The sequence below is a fragment of the Cephus cinctus genome, unplaced genomic scaffold (assembly GCF_000341935.2).
Source record: "Cephus cinctus unplaced genomic scaffold, Ccin1 Ccin1_scaffold0129, whole genome shotgun sequence".
Lineage (NCBI taxonomy): Eukaryota > Metazoa > Arthropoda > Insecta > Hymenoptera > Cephidae > Cephus > Cephus cinctus.
Window position 1 is genome coordinate 1832457 of NW_014332862.1, and position 26861 is coordinate 1859317.

Genomic DNA, 26861 nt, shown 5'->3' on the forward strand with positions numbered 1-26861 from the left:
ACCCCTCTCCTCTTCAGGCTGCCTGACTAACCATTTCCACTACCACTAACCGAACGGTACCTATTCCCTTTAGGTACCCCGCCTTCTCTCTATCTTGTCCACGTATCACATCAAGGCTAGTTACCAGCACCTACCACATTTATATCTACCACCTAGCCAGCGTAGCAGCTTAGCCTACTGGCTTTACAAACCTGTATGAAATCTTGTTATCGATCGATCGGAGGGGTCGACTTTTAACGAGCGTCCGATAAGCTACGATATGCGGTTTTCCTGCTTCGATTCGACACAAGCTCAACGTGATATCGAACCTTTTCATCTAGTATGAATCCGCGTAAAATAAAACTCAGATTTTCCAAAGTGCTTTTATCAATTAACCTTTACAGAATGTCCCTGTATAATTCGCTCGATTAAGATTACTTAATGGAATTTGTTAAAAGCATTTTTGTTTTCTTGTCTTATATACACCATATATATATAAATGTATGATACACTTTCAGAAATCAAAAATTTTACTTTTTTCGTTACAGTACATTTTTTTAATTAAAATTTTAACTTATTGCACTAATAGTCTTTTCCACGGCGTCCCAAAATTTTCTCACGCTGCTTCATTAATTCTTCTGCCGTTATTTGTACCTGACATCTATTCGCGTATCTGTGACACTTAATAGTGCCGCAGCATTGTCCGTCGGATACGCACTGAAATCAAAAGGAAAAAAAAATTGATTAAAGTCATCATTATAATATGAATAAACATATATGCAAATTTTTAATTTTTATTCGTATGCTGTATTGACTTCGAAAAAAAGTTCCGGTGAGAACTAACATAATGTCTTGAGAAAATTACGAAATTTCATATTCTGCAATTTTTCGTGCTAGTGTTACGCATTTGTCGTTTCATGAACGTGCGGTTTAATTGCGAAGTGAAATCGCGTTGATATTTCCCGGCACGCGATAAGAACGTCATGGCGTTATCATTTTGGGATTTCCAGATCGCTACTCGTCCTGCTAATGGACAGAAACGTATAGATACACACGCAGCGTCGCAACGTCTGAACAGACGTGGACGCCTTGCGATCTTCTACTAGATTTATTATATTTATAGTAACAGTCACATTCTTTAATCTTCATTATGTATTTTATATTGCGAACCAGCCATTAATACTATTGTCATGTATTAATAAAAGACCCGTGATCGTTGAAATTGATTATTAATCATAATTAAAATTAATTTTATTGAAATACTTGAAATATGATTCACGCATATGATCCATGATAATACTAATAAAATACAAGCCATTTAATGACTGTCGATTAAAATGAAAATAATTAAATTCTTGAATCAACCAATTTCTTTTCAAAAATATCTCCAGTCTATCTATAATCATACAGGACTTTTGGAAATGGCTCGTATGGATAAATGTAATGTATGACTATATCCCATAAGGAAATCGTGATTGCGTAATAGCGTGCATTATAGGGTAGCAAATGATTAAATAATTTTCCCATATGCAACACCTTGATATCTTAACCATGCTTATAGCTGCCAAATAATACTATATCTATGTCTACTGAAAATGTTTTTTTTTTTTCCAAATTTTAATCAATCTTTCGCCGATGATCCACGCTGTCTTTAGGCCGCTCCTTTTCCTTCAGGGGTTTCTTCCCGACAGAACCCTGTTTGCTGACGCAATGCCCGGCATAGCTGTGACACCATAAATTGGAGCAGCACTCTCTGTTCTCGCGGCACTGCATCAAGAAGATCAAGAAGACATCAACAAGATTCAGTCTCACCAGCGCAGACCAAGAGATTCTCAAATCTACTACGTTAGGGGTCGCATAAACAAGACCCCTAACTGAACTCCAACCTTGTACTTCCTAGTACCGTCCTTATCGCTGTAATCACGCGTTTGCGCACGTGTTATCACTAAAAATTGCAAAGCACCACGACAACAAATTCTTAGAATTTCCGTACGACGCATTACACGCGATCAAAATGATTTATCAATCTTACAATAATAATAAACAATCACATCGCTCCGTTGCTTCCATCAGTTATTACTCCGCTTGTCGTCGTAGTGCTTATCGCAATGATGATGCGTAAAAGGCATCGCTCGATGAGTTTAATGTTTAATGCTTGAAAGGTTTACTGACGGGGTCACCGTGTCGACCGCAATTGGATTTATCAGGAGCCGCATTGATAACGCCCACGACCAGCAGAGCCACGCATAGGAAGAGAACAAGCTTTGTCGTCATCTTGTCGTTTCTGAATATTGTATCTGAAAGTAAAATTGAACAATTACAAAAATAATAATTCTCAAATTATAAAAAAAAAAGAAAAAAATCGAAAAACACTGATAAGCGTAATCATTCATAAGCATGTGTACATAGTACTATACTAACTTATTAAACAATTGGCGACGACAGTCATTCGCTACGATATTTACACTCGGCATATTATACACAGCAATCTAGTCAGTTACCTCGCAAATGTCCCAATAAGAGACGAGGACTGATTAACCTTATCGACGGTGTGTACAAGTGAATCATTTTTCCACGTATCCCACAAGCATTGTTTCGTCCACGCGTTATAATTCTATTCAGCGATTATACTTGTAGATGAAGAATATTCAGCTATGCAATAAGAACAAAGAGATTTGTCAACTGTTTACGATAAAGAAAGTCCGCGTCCTTGTTCTTCCACTTTACAAGCCTAATCTAGTTTAATAGAGTCTACACATTTCACATGGACAAACATAAAGCCCGTTATAGTCGATCAATTCTGGATTGTTTGCCTTGAAATGAATACCGTGCGCGCACGGTACCACGTGCGTACTTTCGAATGTTTGGATACAAGGATTTCTGGAATAACGAAGAAACGATAAAAATCTTTTGACAATTTTAATTTTGACAAATCGATTACTAACGGCGCTTAGCATAAGTTTCGTCCATCGTTCCAATGTTTCTTTGTTCGACTAAATATACATGCATATATCAATGCTATATGTACAAGTATATATAGATTTAGACGAATGATTTCTTGAATTTATTCTATACTTGTCATTCCTTTTTTTTGACACGAATCTGTATTTTGAACAACGGATGTATATATACATATATCGTTCGGTAAACACGAAGTAATAGTCATACATTGACAATGTCAGAATTTTCCACTCAAACATGCATATAGTGATAAAACACCTGATGCAAATAAGTGTTATACATACTTGAATAGGCAATCCTAATATTGCCAATACACGATTATTACTCGGGAGCAATTGACTGTACAAAATATTAATGTATAATGTAAAAAAAAAAAGTAGATATAGAAGGTTTAACGATGTCGCTAATCGACGCTTTGAAAGCGAATGCAATCAACGTGCCATTAAACGTACTTCCAAATTCATTGCCTAACGACTGTTTTCTTGTCATGTATATCGGCAAAAGGAATCTTACGTGCGTCATTAGCAACCACTGTCAATGTCACTGTACAAACACAACCGTACAAACCCCTTAGATCTAATGATTAGAGAGGTGTATCTAATAGATATTTAACACGAAGCAACGTAAATCAAAAAGAAAAAAAAAATTATTTGGAAAAAAAATGATCGATTATCATTAAACGTCAGTCGATCGATTAAGGAAGAAGTAATAATAATAATTTTTCAACTTTTAATCAGTCCTGGGATTTTTATTGTGTAATCGCTATGTGCAAACTGATAGGGTTCGATTAGATTTTTTAAATGTTAAATCTCAATAATAATCTCTGTACTCACTGAGGTTAGTTTTAGTTTGGGATTAATCCGTCTCGGGAATTGTCGCTGCTTTGAAAACGTCTGAACTTCTCCACGGCTCGACTTCGATTGGCTTCTAGGATGGATCACGACCTACTTATACGTGCAGTCCTCCACAGCTATACGATCAAGTGTTAACCTTGCGTATAGATACAGAAGAACGTAATGGCATAAGAGTATACTAAGTAAAGCCTGATATACACGAGAGATCGCGAAATCTTATGGAGTCGTGATGTTGTAAATAGGTTTGCGTAGGATTGGCTGTGAGAGCGACAGAAGATTTTCAGTGAAAGGAAAGGACGGAGGTAACGAAACGTCATCGACCGAGGATGATGATGAGGGAGTGGCGGTGGGGGGACGTGGAGAAAAAGAGACAAAATCGTACGGGACCGAAAAAGGAAGAAAAAAAAGTAGGCGATGTTATTTCGGTGATTTTTTTAGGCGCGTCAGGTTTTGATACTTGAAGCGAGTCTCTATATTTTGCTTTAACGATTATTGTTAGTCATTTATTTTTCCATATATTGGTAAAATGAGGAAAATTAACACTTGATAACATTATTTTTCATATTTGCGTATTATATACGATTATTAGTCTCGACTGATTTCCACGTAATCTCGTGTATGTCCGTACTGTGGCGTTTCGTAGAAGCGAGACGTAAACTCGCTTTCTTTTTGTTTCCGTCCCAAGAAAGTATCGCGACTAAACGGTATAGCGAAGAGTGACGACGATAATTATTGACTTTGCGATATTTGTGGCGGGTGTTGTTTCCGATAAGATAGAAGAAAAAAGATCATAGCCTCCAGCAAATTAAAAAGAAAATTGATTGGATTTATTTCCCAAAGGACTAAAAGATGGATTTTAACAGGTATCAAAACTAATCGTTTTTTTTCTTTTTGTCAAGAATCACCGTATCGCCCTGTATACCCAGGTGTTCCCCAGCAAAGAAAGTCGTACCAGCAGAAGAAAGAAAAAAAATAATAATAAATGAAAACCATAAAAAAAATCAATGCTCTTTGGAATTGGTCGATAAACGCAAGAATTCACTCGTAATCGTGGAGTTCTAAGAAAAAATAAATATATCCTTAATCGTAGCAATGCAAAGCGTCAGCTAGCCGACACATGTGTACCATTTGCAACAAACTACACGGTGTCCATGAATAATCGCGCAATGAGTCAGAGTGTCCCAGAGGGTGACGGCCAAGGTCTCGTTTCCTTTGTTGTCCTTTCGTAGAAACAAAAAGAAAGTCAACATATCCAGTAGAAGGTTTGTCAAGCAGGAGCGTCCCGACGCCCCGACGCACTTGTCCCACGAACTGCCTGACATAAGCAGAATTTCAATAAGTAGGAAATCCCTGACGACATTGGCCCGGTATTCATCCTATTGGTACATCAGTAGTGTATTCGTGTACTCAGACTTTTTTTAAATCGGCCATTGTATTCAAAAGTGGCCACGCGATACAATTGCGTGATAGCTCTATAAATTATAGATAATGGACGCCACTATCGTCGATGGTGGGACTGAGTGATGACAGTCGACCAACGACTAGCAGAATCGCAAGAGAGTCAGGGTTATCTTGAGAGAGACTCAAGACAGAAAAAAAAGACATCGCAAAGCATCGTAGCTCTCGGTGACCCCAATTCGTTAAAAAATATCCCCATTACTTTTGCGTCGCGACGCCACAGCATTCGCGGCGTCTGTTACAGCCGTGTAACAAGTAGCCAACTGAGAAATAAGGTACGGAGTGAGTTAAGGAAACAATTAGACCGGTAGCATCCCTTGTGGGAATAAGGGTGAGGACTGAAGGTCTTTAACCATCTCCAAGGGGTGCAAGGGGTGAAAACTTAACTTAAACACAGCGAAGTCCCAGTAGCGTAAGGGCGCAAGGGAGACGTCTGAATTACAGGCGTCAGAGCGCTCAACCCTCGAGTCAGTCGCGTGTCTCAACCCTTTCCTTGAGCCAAGCAACTTCCACACGCACTTCCTCTCGACTTCCGGCGCTAACGCCTCGTTTCCGGTACACGCGACGTACCCTATCAAGTAACGCTAATCTTCCGGTACACGCTCTCTTGGAATTAGCATAAACCGGTATAAGCGCACAGGGGTACGATAAATGCATACCTTTATTTCTTTCAAGGCTAAATAACGCAGTATCCTTGTGTTTCCTTATTACCCGAACGCTAAATGGGGTAGATTTGCAGAGTGTGGACGTTACCTAATTCAAGAAGTTCCCTATCGATATTCTACGCTCTAACAATAAGTGATAAATCCTTTACGCTATCCCTGTAGGAGTTGGTGTCGTGCTGTCTTGCGCGGTTTTGCCGGAACAATCTATTGCCCTTCTACTCAGGGGATGTACAGTTCGCCTTACTGGTATCCCTTGCCCTTACAATCTCCTCCCCCCTTACTATTCCGAAACCCCCCTCTTCCCGTCTTGCCTAACTCTTGGCTACTCCTATGCTCCATCCATAGCGTATACTGGCTTTTACCAAGCTGGCTAGGTTGACTGGCTGACTGCCTCGGTGGCTGCCTTGGATGGCTGGCCGACTGGCTGGCTTGGCTGGCTCACTACCTTCACCGTTCTTCAGTCGACTAGGCAGTGCAGGCGAGGCTGGACAATTTGATAATTGGATCTGCGGCAGCGTGATTTACCGTCCGAGGGTCCGGCTGACCATCCGAACACGGTAACAGGGCAACACGGTACGCGATTCTCCGTCTCTCTCGCTCGCACGCGAATTCATATTATATTCAGTGAGGATGTCAGAGGGGGTAGTCGTATGTGTATGGATACCTTCCCTTTCCTCCTCGTACGCGAATTAGCTAAAACTACGTCGCTACGGCTAGACGCTGTTTTATGGCCAAATTGAATTCTAATTGCGGCCTCCGAATTCTATTGCTATGCGGTACCAGATGGAAATCCATGCCAAGGAGGATTGGAGGTTCCTCAACGTGTCTTATGTTTGCCGGAATTTTCTTAAAATTTTATGTCCTTTTATTAACAAATCGCATGAATGAGTGAATATGGTACTTTGGGGAAGGTTTTAAACTGTTAATAGTGGTTATATGTAGAGTGAAGGTGGAATTTTTTATTGGCACCCTTTGCCATTGAAAGAAATGGATTCTGAGTGACTTTGGCCGGATGGTTAAGCCCTTTTTAAGAAAATCGGTTCTAAGAGTGGAAAGTACTGGAAGAATGTATAGAAAGTTTGTGGATATTCAATTTTTTGCGTGTTTTCGCAATCATCTTTTTTCTATGCTGGGCCTTTGATCGACGTGACGTAACGACCAAAGAAGGAACAATCGCAGATTTTCGAACGGATGCATAAGCGAATGATACTCGTCAGCGCACTGCAATCTACAGGATCTACTGGTCCTAAAGGATCCAGAGGATACATTGGGTGCACCATTAACCGACTTTATACTCTTGTTTGCTGGTTAAACCGTTTACAGGCGCACCGCACTGCGAGTCTCATTCTATGTCTCATTAACTGAGAAAGGAAATTCATTGTACCGCTAAATTGATGACAATGTCGGAATTTGAAAAGTCAATAAAATGACACAGAGAAAACACAAAATCCATCGTATGAAAAAATTAGACAGATCTCAAAAAAAATCGATAAAATTTTTACCACAAATAAAAAGCGTATCAAAATGTGCACGAAGCTTTAAGAATTGCTCATTTGATATTCGGCTAACCGATGTACCAGTGGGAAGCAAAGAGAGAGAGCGAGCTAGAAATAAAAAAGAAAAGCTACGAGAAAAAAGGGAATAAAAAGGGAAAGAATATGGGAACTGTATCGCAGAGTCTGTTACTCGGAACGGAGCGAGTTTACGTAACGGCAGGGCACAAAGTCATTTTCTTGGTGGGACGACGGAGAATAAAAGGACAATATAAAGTAGCTGCATGAAGATTGCTCGCGGTTTGATGGTGAGGATCCCCGTATGGCGGGATGGCCTCTCAAGTTGAATCAAATCTGCGTCAAAGAAGGAGGCGACGGATCATAAAATAAAACGTGGGATTGAGCAAAGCTCCTCGTAAAGTTCTCTTCTCATGCCGTCCGCAAACTGTCTAGAGTCACGTCGTATCGTCCACAAAAAGATATACCAACAGCTTTGACTTATATTCCATGTATACGCAGGTCAAGAAACGTACGTGTTATATATTTATAGGTTTTACATGTGATATATATTGACACGTGACCTTTATATATATATAACCATATAATATATACACACTCTAAATCCTATTGGCAATAATACAACGTAGTGGTGATTTAACGAGTATAGATTTAATCGAAATTTCATTGCCTTGGAAACCCTCGAAAGATCATCGCTCAAAATGGCATAGTCGTTCTTGTGGATTCTTTTGGATCGTAAAAAAAAAAGGTGTGTGTATCAGTATATACCTAAAGGAAGGTGCATTTAAGAATCCAACGTCGTAACGGCAAGGGCCATTCCCTCGAATAAAAATGTCGGTTTAGTAGCCAGCAGGAGTAAAACAAGAAAAAGGAAATAAAGACGTAGTCGCATGTGCACCGTGGACTTGACGACTTTCGACCAGAATAAAGAAAGGGACGAGAAAGATAAGTAGCAGTTCTTCCTTTTGATTCGTGACAAAATATATATATATATATATATAAAGAGGAAGACTGCGCTCACTTTGCCTGGACAGGCTTGAAGGCTTTGTTATATTTTCGTATTTCTACACTGAAAACAGGACCTTTGGTACCTTTTACAATAATGACGAAAGAAGAGAAATAAAAGTTGACACCTTTTTATTTCTTATAGCTGTCCTCCTTGCATTTAGTTCGTAGGTCGGTATAGTAAAAAGTTTAAATTACGAAGCGGTTTTACATTCTTGTTGAGGGTGAAGCGTGACCCCCCATCCCCTTCCGACTCCTCTACCCTTATTCGCAGTTCTGCCAACTGTGTGTGACTGAGTGCGTGTGCACCTTGCGGAAAGCTTCGTAGAACAAGGCAATGGGGTAGTCAAGGTGGTAAAGGAGTGGGACAACACAGCCTCTTCTTAGGATGGCGGTGCGAGAGGGAGAGGGTGGAGGGGGAGAGAAAGAGGTGGCGGAGACGGCGTGAAAGAGTGGAGACACCAAGAGAAGATATAAAGTTTCTCTTTACTCGTACATTTATTTTCGTTGTCAGCTTGTGTGCTGTGCATTTTAGCTTTTGCGCATGCGCGCGCATTCCGGCCGCGCGCTACTACCTTTCTTTATATCGCGGTTGTTTTAAAGCCACACTGCTCAGCGAGCTTTTACAGTTTCTTTTACTGTAAATTGGCATCACTCCTCTTCCCTTGTATTTTAAGCCTGGTCTTTATCTCGTGCATAGTCGTCCACGCCTCAGCCGTAACACTTATTGATCATCGTCCTATCGATATCGTTGATTACTTTGTATATTGGAGAAAATTGAAATTATGCGTTAATCAATTTTTATTTTTTTATTTTTCATGATTCTTTTTTTTTGACATATTTAAAAAATTTTCGCGTCTTATCAAGGTCGAGTGAGACAGAAAAGAGGAGTGTAGGCAGGAATTTACAGTGTTCCTGGGAGAAAGAATCTTTGAGGGGTGTAAGCGGCATGGGGCTAACTGAACGAAGGGTAGGGGAGATTGGAAGAACACGGAAAATAAGGGTGGTGATACTTTCCGGGACAAGGGGCTTCGAGGCAATAATGTTTAGCAGCGATAAAAGGAGTCGGTCTTACGTTAGAATAGCGAGGTAAACCTGCGGAAACGGTAGAGTGTAACACACGTGTATGTATACGTGTATATATGTATACCTGAACAACTCTATGCAACTTCACTCGCGAGGTATATATATATATATATATACTCACAATACATATAATATACACGTATATCGCTCCCGTGTAATCCTGGCTTTACTGTCTTACGTAAAACATACTAACACTACACAGTTTCAATGGTCTAACCTGACAAGTGACATATAGATATATACGAGTACGACTACCATTTAAACGTACAAAGTATACGTAGAAAGAAGACTCGATAGCGAACGATACGTTTTTCGCCTCTCCCCGACAATAGAGATGGCGAAACGTTATTGCGGAATGCGTAAAAATAAAGTGAAGTGGAAAACAAAGAAATTGCGGGAAGAATAAAAAGAAAATGACTGTGGGGTAGATTTCCTTTTAAAAAATCTTCAGGGCCTGAGGGGGGAATAAGGAAAAGCAGCATGGGATTGTACTTTCGCTGCCTCTGTTTATCGGTGACGTACACGGGTGTTTAAAAAAAAAGGCAAATCGCTGGTCAGCTCGGCAGTACGTGGCTTCTTTTTTTTCTACGTTTCGGATTGGACGATCCCCGGACAGGAAGGGCGGCCATCGGAGCTGACCATTTCCTAGCAATTTCCTGAGGCTGTTTTTCACGTGAACTTTTGAACCCCACAACCCCCTCCCCCAACCGCCTTCTCATCTTCTCACACCTACTTCACGGCATCCGCTGAACACTGAGCGTCGTTCCACCGTCGCCTTTTACTCTAAAATATCTGCTAAGTAGTCACCGGCGGCGTCGCGACGTCGCCCGGACGCCCTCTTCCCCTACTGGACGCTTTACCCTCCTTCCGTTATAAATGGCCTCTCGCGAATGCTACTGGCTTTGTATCCAGATGGGGCCTTAATGTGTCCTGGACACTGGTCACTGTCAACCGGACTCTCGAGCTCTCCTGGTTTTCATCCTACCAAACGAATATTTTCACGGACGGGGGTGGTGCACACTTTATTTTTTTTATATTTTATCCTCTTTTCTTATTATACATATATTCCCTATCGTCTATTATAGTGTTTAAGTCTTTTTGCAACCTCAGACTTTCTTACGAGTTACCATGGTGCTGTCATTCAGCCCTTGCCGCCAGGTTATCCCTTCTTACATTGGAAAAATCGTTTTACCGGTTTATAGGGGTTAGAAATAGAAAATGACTTTTATAGTTTACAATCTTTTTCCAAATCATAATATATATATATAGTAATTCTAAGTGTATGTGGTTCTTCCGTAGCGGGTGAACTTTGCGTATTTAGTTGTGTTTAACAGTGTGCACGTGGTGTGGGGGGTCGGTAGGGTAATGTATTTTCTTTTCTCCTCTCCTGCAGAAGGTATGATTTGCATAAAAGGATAATAACTAGCCGTTCGTTTTGGAAGAGAACCACCCCCTTACCGATCGATGTAGCTAACGTAAGTTGTGAGGGTGTAAGTTTAGGGGCGGCCAGTCTTATGGCCATTTTAACGTACGTACGTGTACTCTCATACACGTGTTCTTCACGCATCCAGAATTCATGGGGGTCTATGGGGGACCATTCTTCAGATCAATGAAACTATATCTGGAAAAGGGTTGCAAAGACTTAGCTCGTAACAACCCTTGTGCAAGTGGACATTCGTTATGCTTTGAGGCTACCATTCCGTCGAATATTCTAATATGATTATTTATAAGGCAACCGGTATGGCTATTGGATAAATCAATGATTTCGATTATACTTTATTAAATTTAGAAAAGATATCGAAATTTTGTAACGTCTATCTCTCCTCAGGTGAGTCTGAAAGGTGTATTGGTCAAAAGTTTTCACGTGACTTTAATTTGTGCATTTTCGGACAATTCCTAAGCGTCCGATTAAGCAAGCTAGTGGCGCCATCAATGAGAGGATGCTCGAACTAAACCTGTTTGGCGCACGCGCACAAAACTCCTAAGAAACCATCAGGAATGTATACTGTATCGAGTCGGTATGAAAGGTATCTACTATGTGACAATCACTTTGCAAAAACACCACGAAACCATTAGACCTCGGCAAATGAAAAAAAAGGAGAAAAAATTAAAAAATAAAAATCAACGAAAAATTGACGAAGAAAAAAATAAAAAAGGGTTCTTTTCTTGAAGACGCACTTTCGCTTCACCATACCTCGTTACGATTTAAAAGAATTCCCAACTGCAGAACGGGTTGCGTAAATCAGGCGCTCTTACCGATTTATCAACACATTACTTATCAGATCGTAACATAAAAAAATTTAATTTTAAAGAAACTGATACGTATTAGAAAATATATTTTTTCATATTTTAATTTTTTCTCCAAAGAATGTGTCCGTTTTCAAGGGTAGTTGGCAGCTTGTAAAAAATGTGTTGTACCGAACGGGTTGTGTGGCAAATATTATTTCCTAAGAGATGAAAGGTGACAGGGCTATGGGAAAGTGGTAAGTCGGAGGGGATGATAACGTATCTGATTACTGTGGATTCACATTGCGTAGACCTCGCGGAACAGTCGCGTTTCCCAATAGGGTACGTTACTACAGGGGTGAGACGGCAGGGTCGTAGAAATAGCCGTGTAAAGTGTTCTGGACGATATTGGCCGACTGAAGTTCCGATAGCGTCGTTCTCGTTTGTTCAATCAATCGGTCTGAAAATTTCCAACCCTTAATTAAGATAGCGAGGGGCACTTGAGTTTTTAATTAAAAAAAACCAGACGCGCAGTTCAATTTCGCTACCAGAAAGGACTCTTTCAAGAAGCATTTTGATTGCATTGTTTTACAGATTCGTCATAAAAGGTTATTCTAACTAAGTACAAAAAAGATCGCATCTGCGCATTCTCTGCAGGATACAATTAATTGTACGATCGTTTCCATTCCTTGCAATAAAAGTGATTCCTTTTTCACATGGACACTGAATTTTTGCAAAATTTCCTGCACTTTCATAGGATCTGGCAGGAATCGTGATATTTGTACGATTTCGACATCAAGTCACTCTGGGCATCCGACTTCTTTACAATTTCTAGCCATTCTACGACGGCTCTCCGCACACTATGAAATTCACTACGTAAAGATGAAGAAAATTCTATACAGAAAATTATATTAATTATCAAATAAACACTGACGAAAATTGATGTTTCTGAAATGCCTGTTCTACAAATGCCTTTGATGCATGATCATCAAACGAACTCAGTAAATGTTACAACTTTTTCATTCTTTCTTTGGCTGGTAATTGGTACGGTACCAAACATGCATTCAGTAATATTTCATTTGCCAATTTGTCTTCCATACCAGCCGAGTGACGGCATTCTTTGCAGCCTGAGCCACATCCATATAATTCATATTCCTTTTATAAATTATAGCGAAATTGTTTTGTCTTATTTTCTTCTTTTCTGATCTTCAACCTCAAAGTAGAATTACCAGTAGTAAATATCATGTATGATTTCTAAACTGAAGGATCTTTTTTTCAATAGCCTTAATTCTCACCTTCTTGTCCAAAGTTCTTCCTTTAACAAACTCCAATAAGTCTTCGCTGTCAGAATAAACGTCAAAGTCCCTTCTGGCAGTTGTGACAATAGACATAAAAAGTTCATATCGCACACTCACGTCAGCGTCGCGTTGTCTCAGCTATGATGCGTCTAACATGTCTTTTCTCAATTCAGGATAATTCCATATAAAGTGCATCGAATATTAAACCTTCCGAAAAATGCTGGCCAAAGCTGGGTATGCCGAATAGCTAATGGGAGACCTTTTTTAGAAACATTCGATCAAGCAAAGTAACGGCACCCAATCGTTCATTCTACAAAGATAAGAACTTTTGCGTCACTTAATCCTAGCAGTAATTTCGATACCTATTGTACGGATATTCAATCTTGCTGAGACTGAAAAGTGAGCAAAAGTATTTAAATAGCAATATACTTATTACGACTAAAGTACAATCGACTAATAATAATTAGAAACAGCAAGCGAAACGAAGAAGCATCCGATTGCCTGTTTGGCTTGTTTGAAGCTCGCCTATACGCATAGGCACTTCCTTCCGTATCCGTTCATCCCCCATTATCCGCTGAACGGTCAGACAGGCATACCATGGAAAAGGCATAAAACTCGAACAGGTTAAAAAATTAATCTAAGGGATGATGGGTATGTGCATAATCACAGCGAAGCGAAAGGATCGTCCGATTCATCGGAATGCTACCGATCAGCTGCACGATAGAGGATGGTAAGGGGGTACGAAAGAGGATTTTGCGCGATGGTAGCCATTCTGCTGGTAGGAGTGTGTAGGGTGGGTTAGTCCGATCGGGAAAGGGTGGCATTTTTGGCGCTGCAACCCCAACGCTATCAGACAGCTGCATGTAACCCCATGCCATGCCAATTTTTGCACATAGATCCAACCCCGTGCCAGGACGCCGACACACCGACATAAACAAATACACATGCCCAATAATACTGCACGATGACCATGGGACACGGGTTGATTGGGGTGCACGCAACCTATGCAGTTTAATTTATGTTGCATCACCAGCCAGTCGTACGTCCACTCCTAGGACTCGTGTCCTTTTCACGCGGCCCGCGACGTGCTTTTTGTGTGCCAGAATCAGCTGGGAATTCTGGGTAAAAAAAATACGTCGAAATAAAACGGGCCGCCGACTCGTGTTCGCGCAGCTGCACTTACGCATAACTGAAACGGATGCGACCCAGAGCAATCTCAATGCATCCAGACGCAATCGTCATCCTCGAGAGTTATTTGGAAACAACCCCTAAGAAATTAGAAAATTTCTTAACAAATTTTTTGTGATTCATCATTGTGTCGCGATTCACCTGTGAACTCTGTCATAAGTGCTTCCCGAAGTACGACCCATGGCATGCACCGCTATTATCTTTTCAGTCGGGATAACTCGGAGAAGCAAGATCGTTGCAGGTGGGCAGGATTTATCCAGGGGTAAGTCAGAGGAATATTCATGTGAAAATCAGAAGGCGATTGGCTAGAATACGACTAATTGCGCAAGATCGAAGCTCCGAGTTTCTCTTGATTAATGAACGGTCAATATTTGTTGTTACGACATCCGCGCCAAGGTGGGCTAATATAGTATGTCCATAGGTTTACATATGGGCACATGTCCCGATGGGTCTAAGTACGTATCCTTATACTATATACAGATCCACATATGTGGTATCGACGCCACGGTCTTTCTCTAGTTCTCCCGAGCTCCCAGGCGTCTCCACGGTTCACATATGGGATCACACCAATATGAGTTTACATATGCTGCCGAATACGAGTAGCCAACCTATACCATTACCTGTACCTATATATATGATTTTCACATACGTATTGCGTATGTGCTTAAGTAAGTATCTCCACAGCATTTACACGCCGTCCCGTCGGAGATAGCCAATGATTAATGGCCCTTCTTCAGAGTTTATTAACGACACGCCCGTCTAGCGTGGCTGTGGGGTGGGAGGGGGTGGTTATAGCGTGTATGCACCTAGTCTGTAATGCGCCCCCTTTGATACCCCCCGTTATCCAGAAACCACCTCATGGTGTGGATCTGTCAAAGTGACGTTTTGTTTAATTCCTCAAGACGCAGTTTATTGACAATTGGTGATTCATAAATTTGCTTTAATTAACAATAATATATTTTCTGAGTATTAATGGTTATTAATTTCTGGGTATTAATTTACTTTAAATTATGTTCGGAAACGTTGACCTTCAATAATTATTGTGTAGTTAAATAAAGAGAGTATCTTCTGACGTTAATTAATGGCCTCTAAAGACGTCAGAAAATACTCCTTTCACTTAAGTACACAATTAATTTATTTTGTTTTTATCAGATAATTTTTTTGTCTGTCTTCAAGCTACCTTGTCAGGGTTTCAAGTTCTATTGATTGTAGAACGGGACACCATAAGGCACCGAACAAATATGGTAACGCGATACGATAATAGTCATATGGTCAATTAAGATGACCGGTGTAAGATCCAATTATATATAAGTGCTGACCGTCATAGCTTCCCGTTACGTATTTATGTTATTTTCCAGCAATTATAGCTTCTACGAACTGGAGACCCTTCCGAGATTTATTTCCTGGTCGATTCTGTAATTTCATCTGGTTTCATTTAACTTTTACTCCATGATCGATTGAATTATAATTAATGATTAAAAAATTTGGAAAATTTATTAATTATCTTTGTAACGATATTGGTCCATGTAGATATTCAACTATTCGTCTGTCTAGTCATCTCAGCATCCTTTGGTCCTTTCCCACGATCAGGGAACGGACAACCGGTTAGGAAGTGACCAAGGGAACTCCTCAAGGGAGAAAAACGAGATCCCCAGATTGAAGACACCTTGAAGGATAAAGAGTGACTAGATTAGTCCGTTAGAAGTGGACCCTTTTGCAAGGGAAAAAAGTTAAGAAAAAAAAAGCAGATAAAACCTCTTAGTAACAGATCCCATATGGTGTAATGTATATGAGTCTATTATGCATATTGTATTAAATAATAGCTTGTTACATATTCAATATGTTGATTTTTTGCAACTCATTTTTATATGGTCCATTTGTAATTTTGATATGATTTCAAAAGATTCCTCACGTGACAACGTGCAGGTCACCAATGTGTGAAATCTCATTCAGCATCAATTCTCTGGGACAAAAAATATATTCTGCGGAATGCACTGACTGGAATTGCATTGTCCGAGAGAGACGTGTATCAGCGCTGTGTTAAATATGGTCAATTATTATTCAGGCAGCTCAACACTCCACAGAAGCTATCGGTTGATATATGATGCTGTTCCGTATTGATAGATACTGATAGATACCAGAAACTTTACGCGTTTAAAAATTTTTCTTGTATTTCTTTATCTCTCAGCTTTCATTTTTCACGGTCAGGTATTGCCTGTTGTTTTATTGATAAAATATACGCTTATCTGATAACACGTATAGTATCCGTACTTAATATTGAGAAAAACAAAATTATATACTATTTGTGAATTTTAAACCAGAATTCATCGGAAGTTTGACACTCCAAAATAGACATGTGACTAGAGTCCTAGATGGGAAATCCTGAAGAATTCGCCCCGAATAAAAATTAATTAATATAAATTAATAAAAACCAGTATTTGCGCTTACTGTTACCATATAGTATACATTTCGTATAAGCATAGGGAAATAATAAAGAAAAATAATCGATAACGTATTATATTTATGATAACAAATAACAATTGGTATCGAAAATCATTGGATCAGTCGTTTACGTGTAGTCATTTGTTTTATCAGAATATCGGTTCATCATAATTAGGCAGTTTAGCCTCCCTTGGCATAAGGAGCGGATCCGTTCGTATCAAGATAGAAGCTTCTTGTTGCTGTCGTGGTCGGCTTCGGCCCACCCATCATCTCTTTCTTGTTACCTCGGCAACCACCAGAAGTGAATTTTGAGTAGCTTTCACATTGGGTTGCAACGAATCCTGTTTTGCTGTTGATAGACTCCGCGAAGAACCTGTAAGACCTGGAGTGGGAGGTGGCAATCCATTCAACAACACATCCAGCTTGCTTGCGTCCACCATTTGGATAAAAATCAACATCGCCAATGGGGTCTGAGTAACCAAGTGCACCAGCATTGGTATGAATTACTTGAACGAATTTAGCATCGCCCTTTGCGACACGATCGCCAGGTTTAGCAGAGGAGAAAAGGGGCAGCGCAGGATCCAATGCTGAAATTATTGGATACGTATGATTAATTTATGTAATTATTTATAATTTTTATAGGGAAACTTATTTTTGGGTGTTTTTTTTCAACTTACCTACTACGTAGCCCACTGTGCTTTTAGCGTTACGTGCTGCTATACCAGCAACATGTGCTCCTAATGAATGTCCTACTACAAGAGTGTTGATTGTATTCATTCCGCGTGATGCCAGGAAGTCGATCATCTTTCCTACGTATTGCCCAACTATCTTAACCCTATTGCTGGCGTAGACGTACGGCAATTTCGAGATCCTACTCCAGTCCACGATGATTACGTTGTATTCGCCATGTTTAAGATAGGCTAGAAATTGGACGGTCGATGGATGATGTAACAATTTCTTTTGTTATTAATATATTTATGGTGTCTTACCTTCACGAACCAGACGGCAGGCATCGCTCTTGGCTGAATTCATCCATCCGTGGGTCACAATTCTGGTAGGCTTCGACGGATTAAAGTTACTCTGAGAAAGAGTCTTGGGGTCATTCAGCCATAATTGTTGAGTGTTTTTAGGATTTTTTAATGTGTGTAGGTAAAATTTGACTTTATTAGCGAGATCCTTTTGAGTCTCACGAATACTTTCAATATCTCTAAAATTCAGGTCCAGATCTACCAGGTTCCTATCGTCGTCTTCAACGGCTAGTCTTGCTTCTGCGACATTTTTCTCGGGAATGCTTGGAAAGCCGCGAACTGTAATTATAAAAAATCATAATGATTAAATCTTTTTTTTTTTGGATTTTACGTAACTGATGATTTCTAGTGCATAAATTCCTTTACCGGCTACAACAAAGAGACAGAAGACTAGCGCATGCGAATTCTTCATTGTTCCAAGAAGATTACTGACCGAAGAAATTTAGACTGTTGTTTTTATATGGTACTTCAAATTTACCGTCCTTTCGCACGTAGACCACTGATCAGGGTGCACTGCGATCTACCAGGCAACAGCACATCCGAAGCAATTACTTACTTTCGCTGAATACGATTTCTTATATTGTGTTGCATTCCTTTGTTTTGTATAGAGAAGTACTAGGCGATACAGATTTTATCTCACGGACTTAATAACTTTATCACGTGATAACGTGAAAAAAGTGAAATTGATTATTAATAAAAAATATATTTCCATTTGAGAAAAGTGATATAGATTATATATAAAAAAGTATATTTTCATATCTCGTCGTACGTCATATTGACTGACCGACGTAAGGACTGATTTTGACTTATCCTATACTACAGTCCATGGATTTGTTTCCATGGGCGATTATCGTATGGGCTGAACGTTAAACCAGAATTCACCTGTGAGCCATTGTACAGACATTTAACGAGGGTCCCATACCGGAATCCACCTGAGCCCCCGAAATAGACACGTGACAAGAGCCCCAAAACAGAAACCATAAACAAGGCCTCTCGAATGAAGGAAAATCAGTGAAAACCAGTCTTTGAGCTTGCTATTACCATTTTTATTTCATATATGCACACACAGAAATAATAAATAAGAATAATCGATAGAAAATTGTATTTGCAGTAACAAATAAAAATCATTCTGGAACTTCATAGAAATAGTATAGAAGAATTTCTATTCTTTGCATTAAAATATTAGTTCGTCATACTCAAGTAGTTTATCATCCCTTGGCATAAGGAGAGGATTCGTTCGTATCAAGATAATATTTTTTGGTCGCTTTCGTGGTCGGATTTGGTCCTCCCATTATTTCTTTGTTGTTATCGCGACATTTGTCCAATTTGTACAGTATGAAATTTTCACATTCGATTCCCACGAATCCTATGTTGCTGTTGATGGATTCTGCGAAGTACTTATAAGACCTGCCATGGGAGCAGGACCAGTTGACACCACAGCCTGGTTGGATGCCTCCACCATTTGGAAAAAAATCAACATCACCAATCGCGCGATCGAACCCAAGTCTACCAAGATTGGTATGAATCACTTGAACGAAATTGGCATCGCCCTTAGCGACACGATCGCCAGGTTCAGCAAAGGCGAAAAGAGGCAGCGCAGGATCCAATGCTGAAGTTATTGGATACGTTTTATTAATTATCTTATTTTTCAATATTTGGATAAGGAAACTCATTTATTCTTTTTTCACTCACCTACTACGTAGTCCACTGTGCTTTTAGCCTGGCGTGCTGCTATCCCGGCAACATGTGCGCCTAACGAATGTCCTATGACAATCGTCGTAGTGGTATCGACGCCTTGCGTTGCCAGGAAATCGATCATCTGTCCTACCTGTGCTGCGACTTTCTTGACTCCGCTCATGGCGACAGTGTACAGATTAACCGAGATCTTACTCCAATCCACGACGATCACGTTGTACTGACGATGCTTAAGGTAGGCTAGAAATTGGATATCGATATAATTTTTGATATTTTTTTTTTGAATTAATATAATTATGGTATCCTACCTTCGCGAATGAGAACGCAGGACTCGCCCTTATACGAATTCTTCCATCCGTGGGTCACAATTCTGGTAGGTTTCGATGGATCGAAATTACTCTCGGAAAGAGTCTTGGAATCATTAATCCATAATTGTTGAAAATCATTAGGATTTTTCACTGTGTACAGATAGAATAAGACACTGTCATTGAGGCTCTCAGATGACAACTCGGTGTCATTTGTATCCTTAGCATCCAGGTCCAACGGTACCAGGTTCCCATCATCGTCCTCAACGGCCAGTTGTTGTGTTGATGTGTCATCTTCTACGTCATTCTTATCGGAAGTATTAGGGAAGCCGCGAACTGTAATTTTTAAAAATATAGAAGTTTTTGAAATTTGACAAAATTAATTATTTTTTGTATTTAAATTTATTTACTAGTCACTGCCAGGAGGAGAAGTAGCGCAATCGAATTCTTCATTGTTCACGATGATAGACCACTTTTCGGTTTGGATATTTGTGCTCCGACCTAGAAGGTATCAGCGCATTTATAGTAATTACTGTTATTCAGTACAGTATTCTATGTCTTGTTCCGATTTTTTGTTCCCTTATATCAAAATATCATTATCTCACGGACCTAATAATTTTATCACGTGATAAAGTGAAAAAAAGTGAAATCGATTATTAATAAAAAATATATTTCCATTTGAGAAAAGTGATATAGATTATATATAAAAAAGGATAATTTCGTATCTCGTTGTACGTTGCATTGACTGATCGACGTGAGGACTGATTCTGATTTATCCTATCCTACAGTCCATGAGTTTCTTTCCATGGGCGATTATCGTATGGGCTGAATTTTAAACCAGAAATCACGGGTGAATCTTGTACAGTCATTTAACGAGAGTCCCATACCGGAATCCACCTGAACCCCCGAAATAATCACGTGACAAGCCCCGAAACAGAAACCCTAAACAAGGCCCATTGTTCCACAACGATTAGTAACCGAAAAATTTTAATAGCTGTTTTTATGTATAATAGCACTCACGAAATGTTAATTTATAAATTATTGACGTTGGTTACTGTATAGCACGACGGTACTTATTTTTATTATATTTTATTCGAATTTACTGTCATAGTATGCAGTCCGACATTAATGCTCCGCAGAAGAGATATTCTTTGAAATACTCATTGATTTTCTGTATTAAGTTCACCACTTCGAAAAATGCTATTTTGAAAAAAAAAACGTGTTTCAAATTTTCATAAAAGTTGTTAATGTGATAAAATTGAGAAATACTTACTTAATTTCAAGCAGTAAACCCTTCACCATAGAACGCATCTGCTGAAGTGCGAGCAATTGCCTGCAATTTATCGATTAATAGGAAAGGTGGAGGAGGTTTAACTTTTAATAGCTTAGTAAATACCCGAAAGTCTTTATCGCTCTTTTGGCCTCCTCAAATATTATAGATTATCTTACATTCATCTTTTAACCGAAATTATATACAAAATTAACATATTTAAAAAGCTGTACAAACACAATGAAGAATTGAAAACGTTTTGCGATGTTTTTGTTTTTTAAATTTGAGGGCACCTTTTCGTTAACATACGCATTTTAACAGCTGTGAGAGATATCCAAATGCAGAGTGAACGAAAACGATACCTTTGTGTAGATATAAATGCGACGTGTTCGAATTCGGATATCGACACTCAGCACAATAGTCAGTTATAGAATCTTGAATATTTTGATTAGAAAAAGATTCAATTATACAAGTTTCTAAATATTTGAACTTTGAAAATATTCGAAAAACAAAAAATTTCGTTTACTTTATTACTTATTACTATTATAGCGCGACGACGACAGCCCGTTCCATTCACCCATAGACTTTCTGATCGGTATGCACATGTGCTCTTTGCCCACGTAAAGAATCACACATCCGAATTAATTGCTTAACATGCGTATCTTATATATCATTCTGTTCCGTTGTTCTTTATATCAAAAGTACTACGCAATAAAGATTTTATCGAACGGACAGAATGTTATTATCAGATGATAACGCGGCAAAAAATAAAATAGATTATTAATACAAAAATATATTTCCATTCGAGAAAAGCTATATAAATTATATATAAACAAGGATAGCTTTATATCTCGTCGTAAATAGCATTGACTGACGGACGTGAAGACTGATTCTGACTTATCCTATCCTACAGTCCATCAATTGGTGTCCATGGGCGATTGCCGTATGAGCTGAACTTTAAACCAGAATTCACCTGTGAGCCATGGTACAGCAATTTAACAAGGGTCCCATACCGGAATCCACCTGAACCCCCAAAATAGACACGTGGCAAGTCCCAAAATAGAAACCCCAAACAAGGCCCTCCGACTGAAGGAAATTCAATGAAAACCAGTATTTAAGCCATTTTGGTTTACCATATATATTTCATATATTCTCACACAAAAATGCTTACAATGAAAATAAATACGGAAATGTATTTGCGATAACAAATAGCACTGCGTATGCAACATTATTGAATTAGTCGTACATGTATTTATAATCATTCGTTGTAAAATGGTCAATATCGCTAGCTTCCTTTTGCATAAGGTGGCACCGAATTCGTATCCAAATAGTAAGAGCCAGTTGCTCTTGTGGTCGGCACCGCACCCCCCATTACAGCTCTGTCATTATATTGACAACTGCCATTCTTGTATTCTGAGTAGTTTTCACATTTGGTTCCCACAAATCCTATGTCACTGCTGATGGACTCCGCGAAGTACTCAGAAACTCTCAAGTGAGAGCAGAGACTTTGGAAGATACTTTTACAGCCAGGTTGGCGGTTTCCACCATTTGGATAAAAATCGACATCGCCAATGGGTTTTGTGTAGCCGAATCCACCAGCATCCGTATGAATCACTTGAACGAACTTAGCATCACCCTGGGCGACGCGTTCACCAGGTCCAGCCGACGAGAACTGTGGCATCGCAGGATCCAATGCTTTAATTATTGGATACGTTTGATTTATTCTTTTGATTATTTGTAATTTGTATAAGGAAATTAATTTTTGTCAATTTTTTAAACTTACCTATTACGTAGCCCACGGTGCTTTCAGCCAGGCGGGACGCTATGCCAGCAACGTGTCCTCCCATCGAATGTCCTATGACATAAGTCGTAGTGGTATCGACTCCTTGGGTTGCAAGGAAATCGATCATCTGTCCTACGTATTTTGCGACTTTCTTAACTCCCCTCCCGGCGATACTGTATAGATTAATCGAGATCTTACTCCAGTCCACGACAATCACGTTGTATTTGCCGTGTTTAAGGTAGGCTAGATTGAATATTCGATACAGGATTTTTTAATTATTATTTTCTTTTAATTGTCATTATGGTATCCTACCTTCACGAACGAGAACGCAGGACTTGCTGTAGGGAGAATTCATCCATCCGTGGGTGACAAATCTGGTAGGTATCGATGGATCGAAATAACTTTGGCGTAAAGTCTTGACGTCACCAACCCATAGTTGTTGAGCTTCAGAAAGTCTAGGATTTTTTACTGTATGCAGGTAAAACATAACTTGGTTAACGAGGTCCTTGCGTCTTGCTTCAATGTCTTCGGTATTCCTAATACTCTGGTCCACCTTTATCAAGTTCCCATTGTTATTCTTAACGACCAGTGTTGGTTTCAGAATGTCGTTTTTTGGGACATCCTCTTCGAAAATGTTAGAGGAACCGCGAACTGTAATTTTTTAAAAACTACTACAGTTGTATAATTTTTGTTTGGATTTACCGTTTGTTTGGTTAAATTAACAATCTTTTTAATTAACTTTCTTTACCGGCTACTACGAAGAAGAAGACGTGCAGTGCAATCGAATCCTTCATTTTTCCACGACTGTTTGCGATAAAACAAAATTGAATTTCTCATTTTATATGCTGCTTGCCAAATGTTATTCTATAGATTATTAATGTCTGCGACCGATTATTATACGAACTCCTCCTTTAAGACACATATTTGATCGAGCGCTTACGGTAGAGAAATTATCTGAAAGTAATTCATTCATTAAGCGGTTCATATGATTAGCTGCTTGTAAAGTATATAATTAAATTCATATTCGAATATCACGAAAAATTAATTGAGATCGATCAAAATTTATTGATCCTATGATCAATGTTATATTACATCATATGTTATATTACAATAATCGATCTTTAATTTGTATGAGATCGATCTTGGATAGAAGGAATTTTTTTATAAATTAAAATTCAATGATATCCATTCAATACTGAAATGCCTTTATCTCATTCTCATGTTACTTAGATCTAATACATTTTATTGTTAAGACCATTTAATTATTCCAACTTTTCAATTTAACTTCAGTCTGGGACCAGATTTATATTGGACCTTACAGGTGCATTCCTGTTTGGGACCATCCTATGTAATGTTCAGGTGTATTCCAGTTTGGGACTCTGTTTATACAGTTGCCAGTGAAATGTGTACAGATAATTAAGTTTTAAAATATGACGTTATATCAGATTAAAATAACTAAGAGTTAATTTTAAAGATGAACAAATGTCGGAATTATCACCAAAAACGAATATTTGATAATGTTAGTCATACAAATTCAATAAATAACGGATTGATTTCGAATTTTTGTCAATTTCATATATTTTCTCTACTGGTCTCTAACGTCTGATAAAACGTTTTTTTTTTGCAAACCTCGATACAACAAATAATTAATTACGGATCAATTATCGATGAATCTTATACCTCTATTAGATTTATGTAGAAATTAGTAATCCCACTTTTTCGCAATAGCCTTTGTTCAGTTTTGCTTTTTTTTTTAATTTTCTTATCAGAATTTATCTCCTATTAATGTCTGCATTTTTTATCCTTCGCGCAACACTTATCAAGTATTATTACCCGAACCGCCCAGCTTCATAGATTGACTAATTATTCAAGTGCAACAACACCCGTTGCAATAAACAATACATTCACGGTACGAAACAATATGCACACTGTTAAACAGATAAAATAAATACCAAGAAAGTGATAATTAAATTGCATAATTGATTTAATAAAGAACTTAATTTTCAGAATTAATTTTATTCGGATATGGCGGATATGAGGGTAGCAAATGGCTACCAGAAATACTTAATCTCCGTAAAGAGACAACATTTGAGTTTGCATACAATAGCGGACTATTACGTAATAATCTCTTGGCATATCGGATTAGACGATTCTATAAATTTCCAGAGGCATTCCAAATGACGTGTTAAAAAAAATCAGGTTAAAAATTACAAGATTTTAACCCTTGGCGTAAGGTCTTGATTTCGAAGTCTTCAAGTAGTACACTCCCTTGACATCTGTAGACGGTGTAGCACCTCCCATAAGACCCTTTGAATTCCCATTGCAGAAGCCCCACTGGTAGCGCCAGTGAGTTTTGCATTTGAGCCCTACGAAACCTTTGGTCGCCCCAATCGACTCAGCGTAATATTTGTAGGCACGAGAATGCGAGCATGAACCAGCGATATCAACGTAGCAACCACGCTGACTGCCACCACCATTTGGATAAAAGTCGGAATCACCAATGGCAGAGTAGTAACCAAGAACACCAGCATTCGTGTGGATGATTTGTACGTGTTTCGCGTCACCCTTTGCGATACGAGAGCCAGCCCTTGAGGTATAAAAGAGAGGAAGAGCCGGATCCAGACCTGAGAATAATTACAATAAGAACAACAAAAATAATAATAATAATTTAAATTAACTAATATCTCACGAGACTCCGTGGAAGTATATGGAACAATAATGTATAATTTATATATTGACTCTTACCAACGATGTGTCCAATCTGATTGCTAGAATAATATCCAGCCAATCCAACTATATGAGCACCCAGGGAGTGTCCTACAAGAACAGCTTCGGACAACTTGGCACCCTGTCTCGCCAAGAAGTCAAGCAGCTCGCCTAAGTAAGTTCCTACAGTCTTGACGCGGTTACTGGCGTAGAGGTAGGGGTTTTTGGAGATTTTGCTCCAGTCGACGACGATCACGTTGTATTCACCGTTTGCGAGATAGGCTTTAAGTAATAAGGGTAGCATTGTATTAAATGGGGTAAATTGAATGTAAGACGGTATATATGATGAGTGCGAAATTTCATGAAATTCATAATTATTAATTTACCATCTTTGACCATGGTGCAAGCATCGCTGTTCTTGGAATTGACCCATCCGTGAGTGATGATCCTGATTGGTTTTGTAAGGTCGAAATCACTGTCTCTCAAAGACTTGGTGTCGTTGACGTAAATGTCTGTGTAAGTGTTCGGGTGGCTTGGATTGAAGACGTGGAAGGAAACTCGCTGGGAAATTTTGCTGGCTGTTTCTTCGACGGATTCGTCCTCTTCGTAATCTTCATCATCTGGGTTGATATGTATTGGGTTGCCTTCATCGTCCACTATGAAGTCAGGAATAGGTTCGGAATAGACAGTGAATTCGTGTTCTTCTATTTCATCTAAATTATCTTCAATCATTTCTACCCATTCCTGCAACTCGGCGTTGGCTGTAAGTAATAAATTATTCAAACGATCAAGTACAACGTTTTCGTGTAAACGATGATTTTTTATTATTCTTATAATGTATTCCAATGTTTCTTATGGTTTACCCAGGGCCACGCAGACAAGGAAGTAACCAGCCAATACGAGAATCTTCATACTCGGTTAGAGAACTGCTGAGAAAGATCCATGGGTTCCCTTATAAAGTGATTAATTATCGGAGGATCGCAAATATTATCGGGTTATCGCAAAGAAGGCGAATTTGTACTGTTGACTGATAAGAGTTGATCGATAGTTAATTTGAATGAATCGAAAATCACTTTTCTAGATCGCTCCACTGCGATATACATATATAACTTCGATTATGTTTTTCTGCTTTTATTTTCTCTTTTTTTTTCTTTTAGCTTCTCCCTTTTTCTTGATACACTTCTTGTTATCTTGGCATTATAAATGCTATCTGTTTACTTATCAAAATATTGCTATCGAACATGTAGTTCGCTCAGCAGATAAAATTATTGTACGTGTTATTGGTATTAAGCGGTAATCAGTATTTTCGTATTCGTAAACGAATCGATAATTTCATTCGATTGATAATGATCGATACTGTTACTTCTGATCATGCCGACGCTCTGTTATATCGATCGATCG

The 26861-nt window shown here is 38.9% G+C and overlaps 5 protein-coding genes across 10 annotated transcripts; all 5 read right to left on the minus strand.

Moving 5' to 3' along the window:
- Positions 1 to 486: 486 nt before the first annotated feature.
- On the minus strand, positions 487 to 3945 carry LOC107262998 (omega-conotoxin-like protein 1). Of its 2 annotated transcripts, none has more exons than XM_015729778.2 (3): positions 3774 to 3931; positions 2152 to 2276; positions 487 to 696 (listed from the first exon to the last, which is right to left on the minus strand). In XM_015729778.2, exons 2-3 carry the CDS (start codon positions 2251 to 2253, stop codon positions 562 to 564), a joined length of 237 nt encoding a protein of 78 aa, XP_015585264.1. In that variant the 5' UTR covers positions 2254 to 2276; positions 3774 to 3931; the 3' UTR covers positions 487 to 561. The 2 variants fall into 2 exon arrangements, with proteins under 2 accessions (XP_015585264.1, XP_015585263.1); XM_015729777.2 differs by lacking the exon at positions 487 to 696 and adding an exon at positions 758 to 1746 and having other exon boundaries at positions 3774 to 3945.
- A 12787-nt stretch (positions 3946 to 16732) lies between these two features.
- Positions 16733 to 18283, minus strand: LOC107262806 (pancreatic triacylglycerol lipase). The gene is made up of 4 exons (XM_015729358.2): positions 18068 to 18283; positions 17663 to 17980; positions 17351 to 17593; positions 16733 to 17260 (listed from the first exon to the last, which is right to left on the minus strand). Exons 1-4 carry the CDS (start codon positions 18111 to 18113, stop codon positions 16854 to 16856), a joined length of 1014 nt encoding a protein of 337 aa, XP_015584844.1. The 5' UTR covers positions 18114 to 18283; the 3' UTR covers positions 16733 to 16853.
- A 503-nt stretch (positions 18284 to 18786) lies between these two features.
- LOC107262999 (pancreatic triacylglycerol lipase) lies at positions 18787 to 21649 on the minus strand. Of its 5 annotated transcripts, XM_015729779.2 has the most exons (7): positions 21498 to 21634; positions 21334 to 21405; positions 20975 to 21034; positions 20112 to 20202; positions 19705 to 20037; positions 19394 to 19636; positions 18787 to 19310 (listed from the first exon to the last, which is right to left on the minus strand). In XM_015729779.2, exons 4-7 carry the CDS (start codon positions 20152 to 20154, stop codon positions 18910 to 18912), a joined length of 1020 nt encoding a protein of 339 aa, XP_015585265.1. In that variant the 5' UTR covers positions 20155 to 20202; positions 20975 to 21034; positions 21334 to 21405; positions 21498 to 21634; the 3' UTR covers positions 18787 to 18909. The 5 variants fall into 5 exon arrangements, with proteins under 5 accessions (XP_015585265.1, XP_015585268.1, XP_015585266.1 ...); XM_015729782.2 differs by lacking the exon at positions 21334 to 21405 and having other exon boundaries at positions 21513 to 21649; XM_015729780.2 differs by lacking the exon at positions 21334 to 21405 and having other exon boundaries at positions 21498 to 21644.
- A 435-nt stretch (positions 21650 to 22084) lies between these two features.
- Positions 22085 to 23583, minus strand: LOC107262778 (pancreatic triacylglycerol lipase). The gene is made up of 4 exons (XM_025080303.1): positions 23503 to 23583; positions 23067 to 23405; positions 22755 to 22997; positions 22085 to 22666 (listed from the first exon to the last, which is right to left on the minus strand). The coding sequence occupies exons 1-4, from the start codon at positions 23546 to 23548 to the stop codon at positions 22257 to 22259; spliced, it is 1038 nt and encodes a 345-aa protein (XP_024936071.1). The 5' UTR covers positions 23549 to 23583; the 3' UTR covers positions 22085 to 22256.
- Positions 23584 to 24463: 880 nt separating this feature from the next.
- Positions 24464 to 26472, minus strand: LOC112493698 (phospholipase A1-like). The gene is made up of 4 exons (XM_025080302.1): positions 26324 to 26472; positions 25847 to 26221; positions 25500 to 25742; positions 24464 to 25378 (listed from the first exon to the last, which is right to left on the minus strand). The coding sequence occupies exons 1-4, from the start codon at positions 26370 to 26372 to the stop codon at positions 24972 to 24974; spliced, it is 1074 nt and encodes a 357-aa protein (XP_024936070.1). The 5' UTR covers positions 26373 to 26472; the 3' UTR covers positions 24464 to 24971.
- Between the last annotated feature and the right edge of the window lie 389 nt (positions 26473 to 26861).

What these genes read in the sequence shown, in the direction of transcription:
- LOC107262806 (XM_015729358.2), bottom strand. Translation starts at nt 18,113, where the DNA reads ATGAAGAATTCGCATGCGCTAGTCTTCTGTCTCTTTGTTGTAGCCG. An exon ending in CTGTCTCTTTGTTGTAGCCG is followed by an intron (nt 17,981 to 18,067) that starts GTAAAGGAATTT and finishes TTATAATTACAG; the next exon opens with TTCGCGGCTTTCCAAGCATT. An exon ending in CTGCCGTCTGGTTCGTGAAG is followed by an intron (nt 17,594 to 17,662) that starts GTAAGACACCAT and finishes TCCAATTTCTAG; the next exon opens with CCTATCTTAAACATGGCGAA.
- LOC107262999 (XM_015729782.2), bottom strand. Translation starts at nt 20,154, where the DNA reads ATGAAGAATTCGATTGCGCTACTTCTCCTCCTGGCAGTGACTA. An exon ending in TCTCCTCCTGGCAGTGACTA is followed by an intron (nt 20,038 to 20,111) that starts GTAAATAAATTT and finishes TAAAAATTACAG; the next exon opens with TTCGCGGCTTCCCTAATACT. An exon ending in CACAGTGGACTACGTAGTAG is followed by an intron (nt 19,311 to 19,393) that starts GTGAGTGAAAAA and finishes CAATAACTTCAG; the next exon opens with CATTGGATCCTGCGCTGCCT.
- LOC112493698 (XM_025080302.1), bottom strand. Translation starts at nt 26,372, where the DNA reads ATGAAGATTCTCGTATTGGCTGGTTACTTCCTTGTCTGCGTGGCCCTG. An exon ending in CCTTGTCTGCGTGGCCCTGG is followed by an intron (nt 26,222 to 26,323) that starts GTAAACCATAAG and finishes TATTACTTACAG; the next exon opens with CCAACGCCGAGTTGCAGGAA. An exon ending in TTGCACCATGGTCAAAGATG is followed by an intron (nt 25,743 to 25,846) that starts GTAAATTAATAA and finishes TATTACTTAAAG; the next exon opens with CCTATCTCGCAAACGGTGAA.
- LOC107262778 (XM_025080303.1), bottom strand. Translation starts at nt 23,548, where the DNA reads ATGAAGGATTCGATTGCACTGCACGTCTTCTTCTTCGTAGTAGCCG. An exon ending in CTTCTTCTTCGTAGTAGCCG is followed by an intron (nt 23,406 to 23,502) that starts GTAAAGAAAGTT and finishes AAAAAATTACAG; the next exon opens with TTCGCGGTTCCTCTAACATT. An exon ending in CACCGTGGGCTACGTAATAG is followed by an intron (nt 22,667 to 22,754) that starts GTAAGTTTAAAA and finishes CAATAATTAAAG; the next exon opens with CATTGGATCCTGCGATGCCA.
- LOC107262998 (XM_015729777.2), bottom strand. Translation starts at nt 2,253, where the DNA reads ATGACGACAAAGCTTGTTCTCTTCCTATGCGTGGCTCTGCTGGTCGTG. An exon ending in GCGGTCGACACGGTGACCCC is followed by an intron (nt 1,747 to 2,151) that starts GTCAGTAAACCT and finishes TTCTTGATGCAG; the next exon opens with TGCCGCGAGAACAGAGAGTG.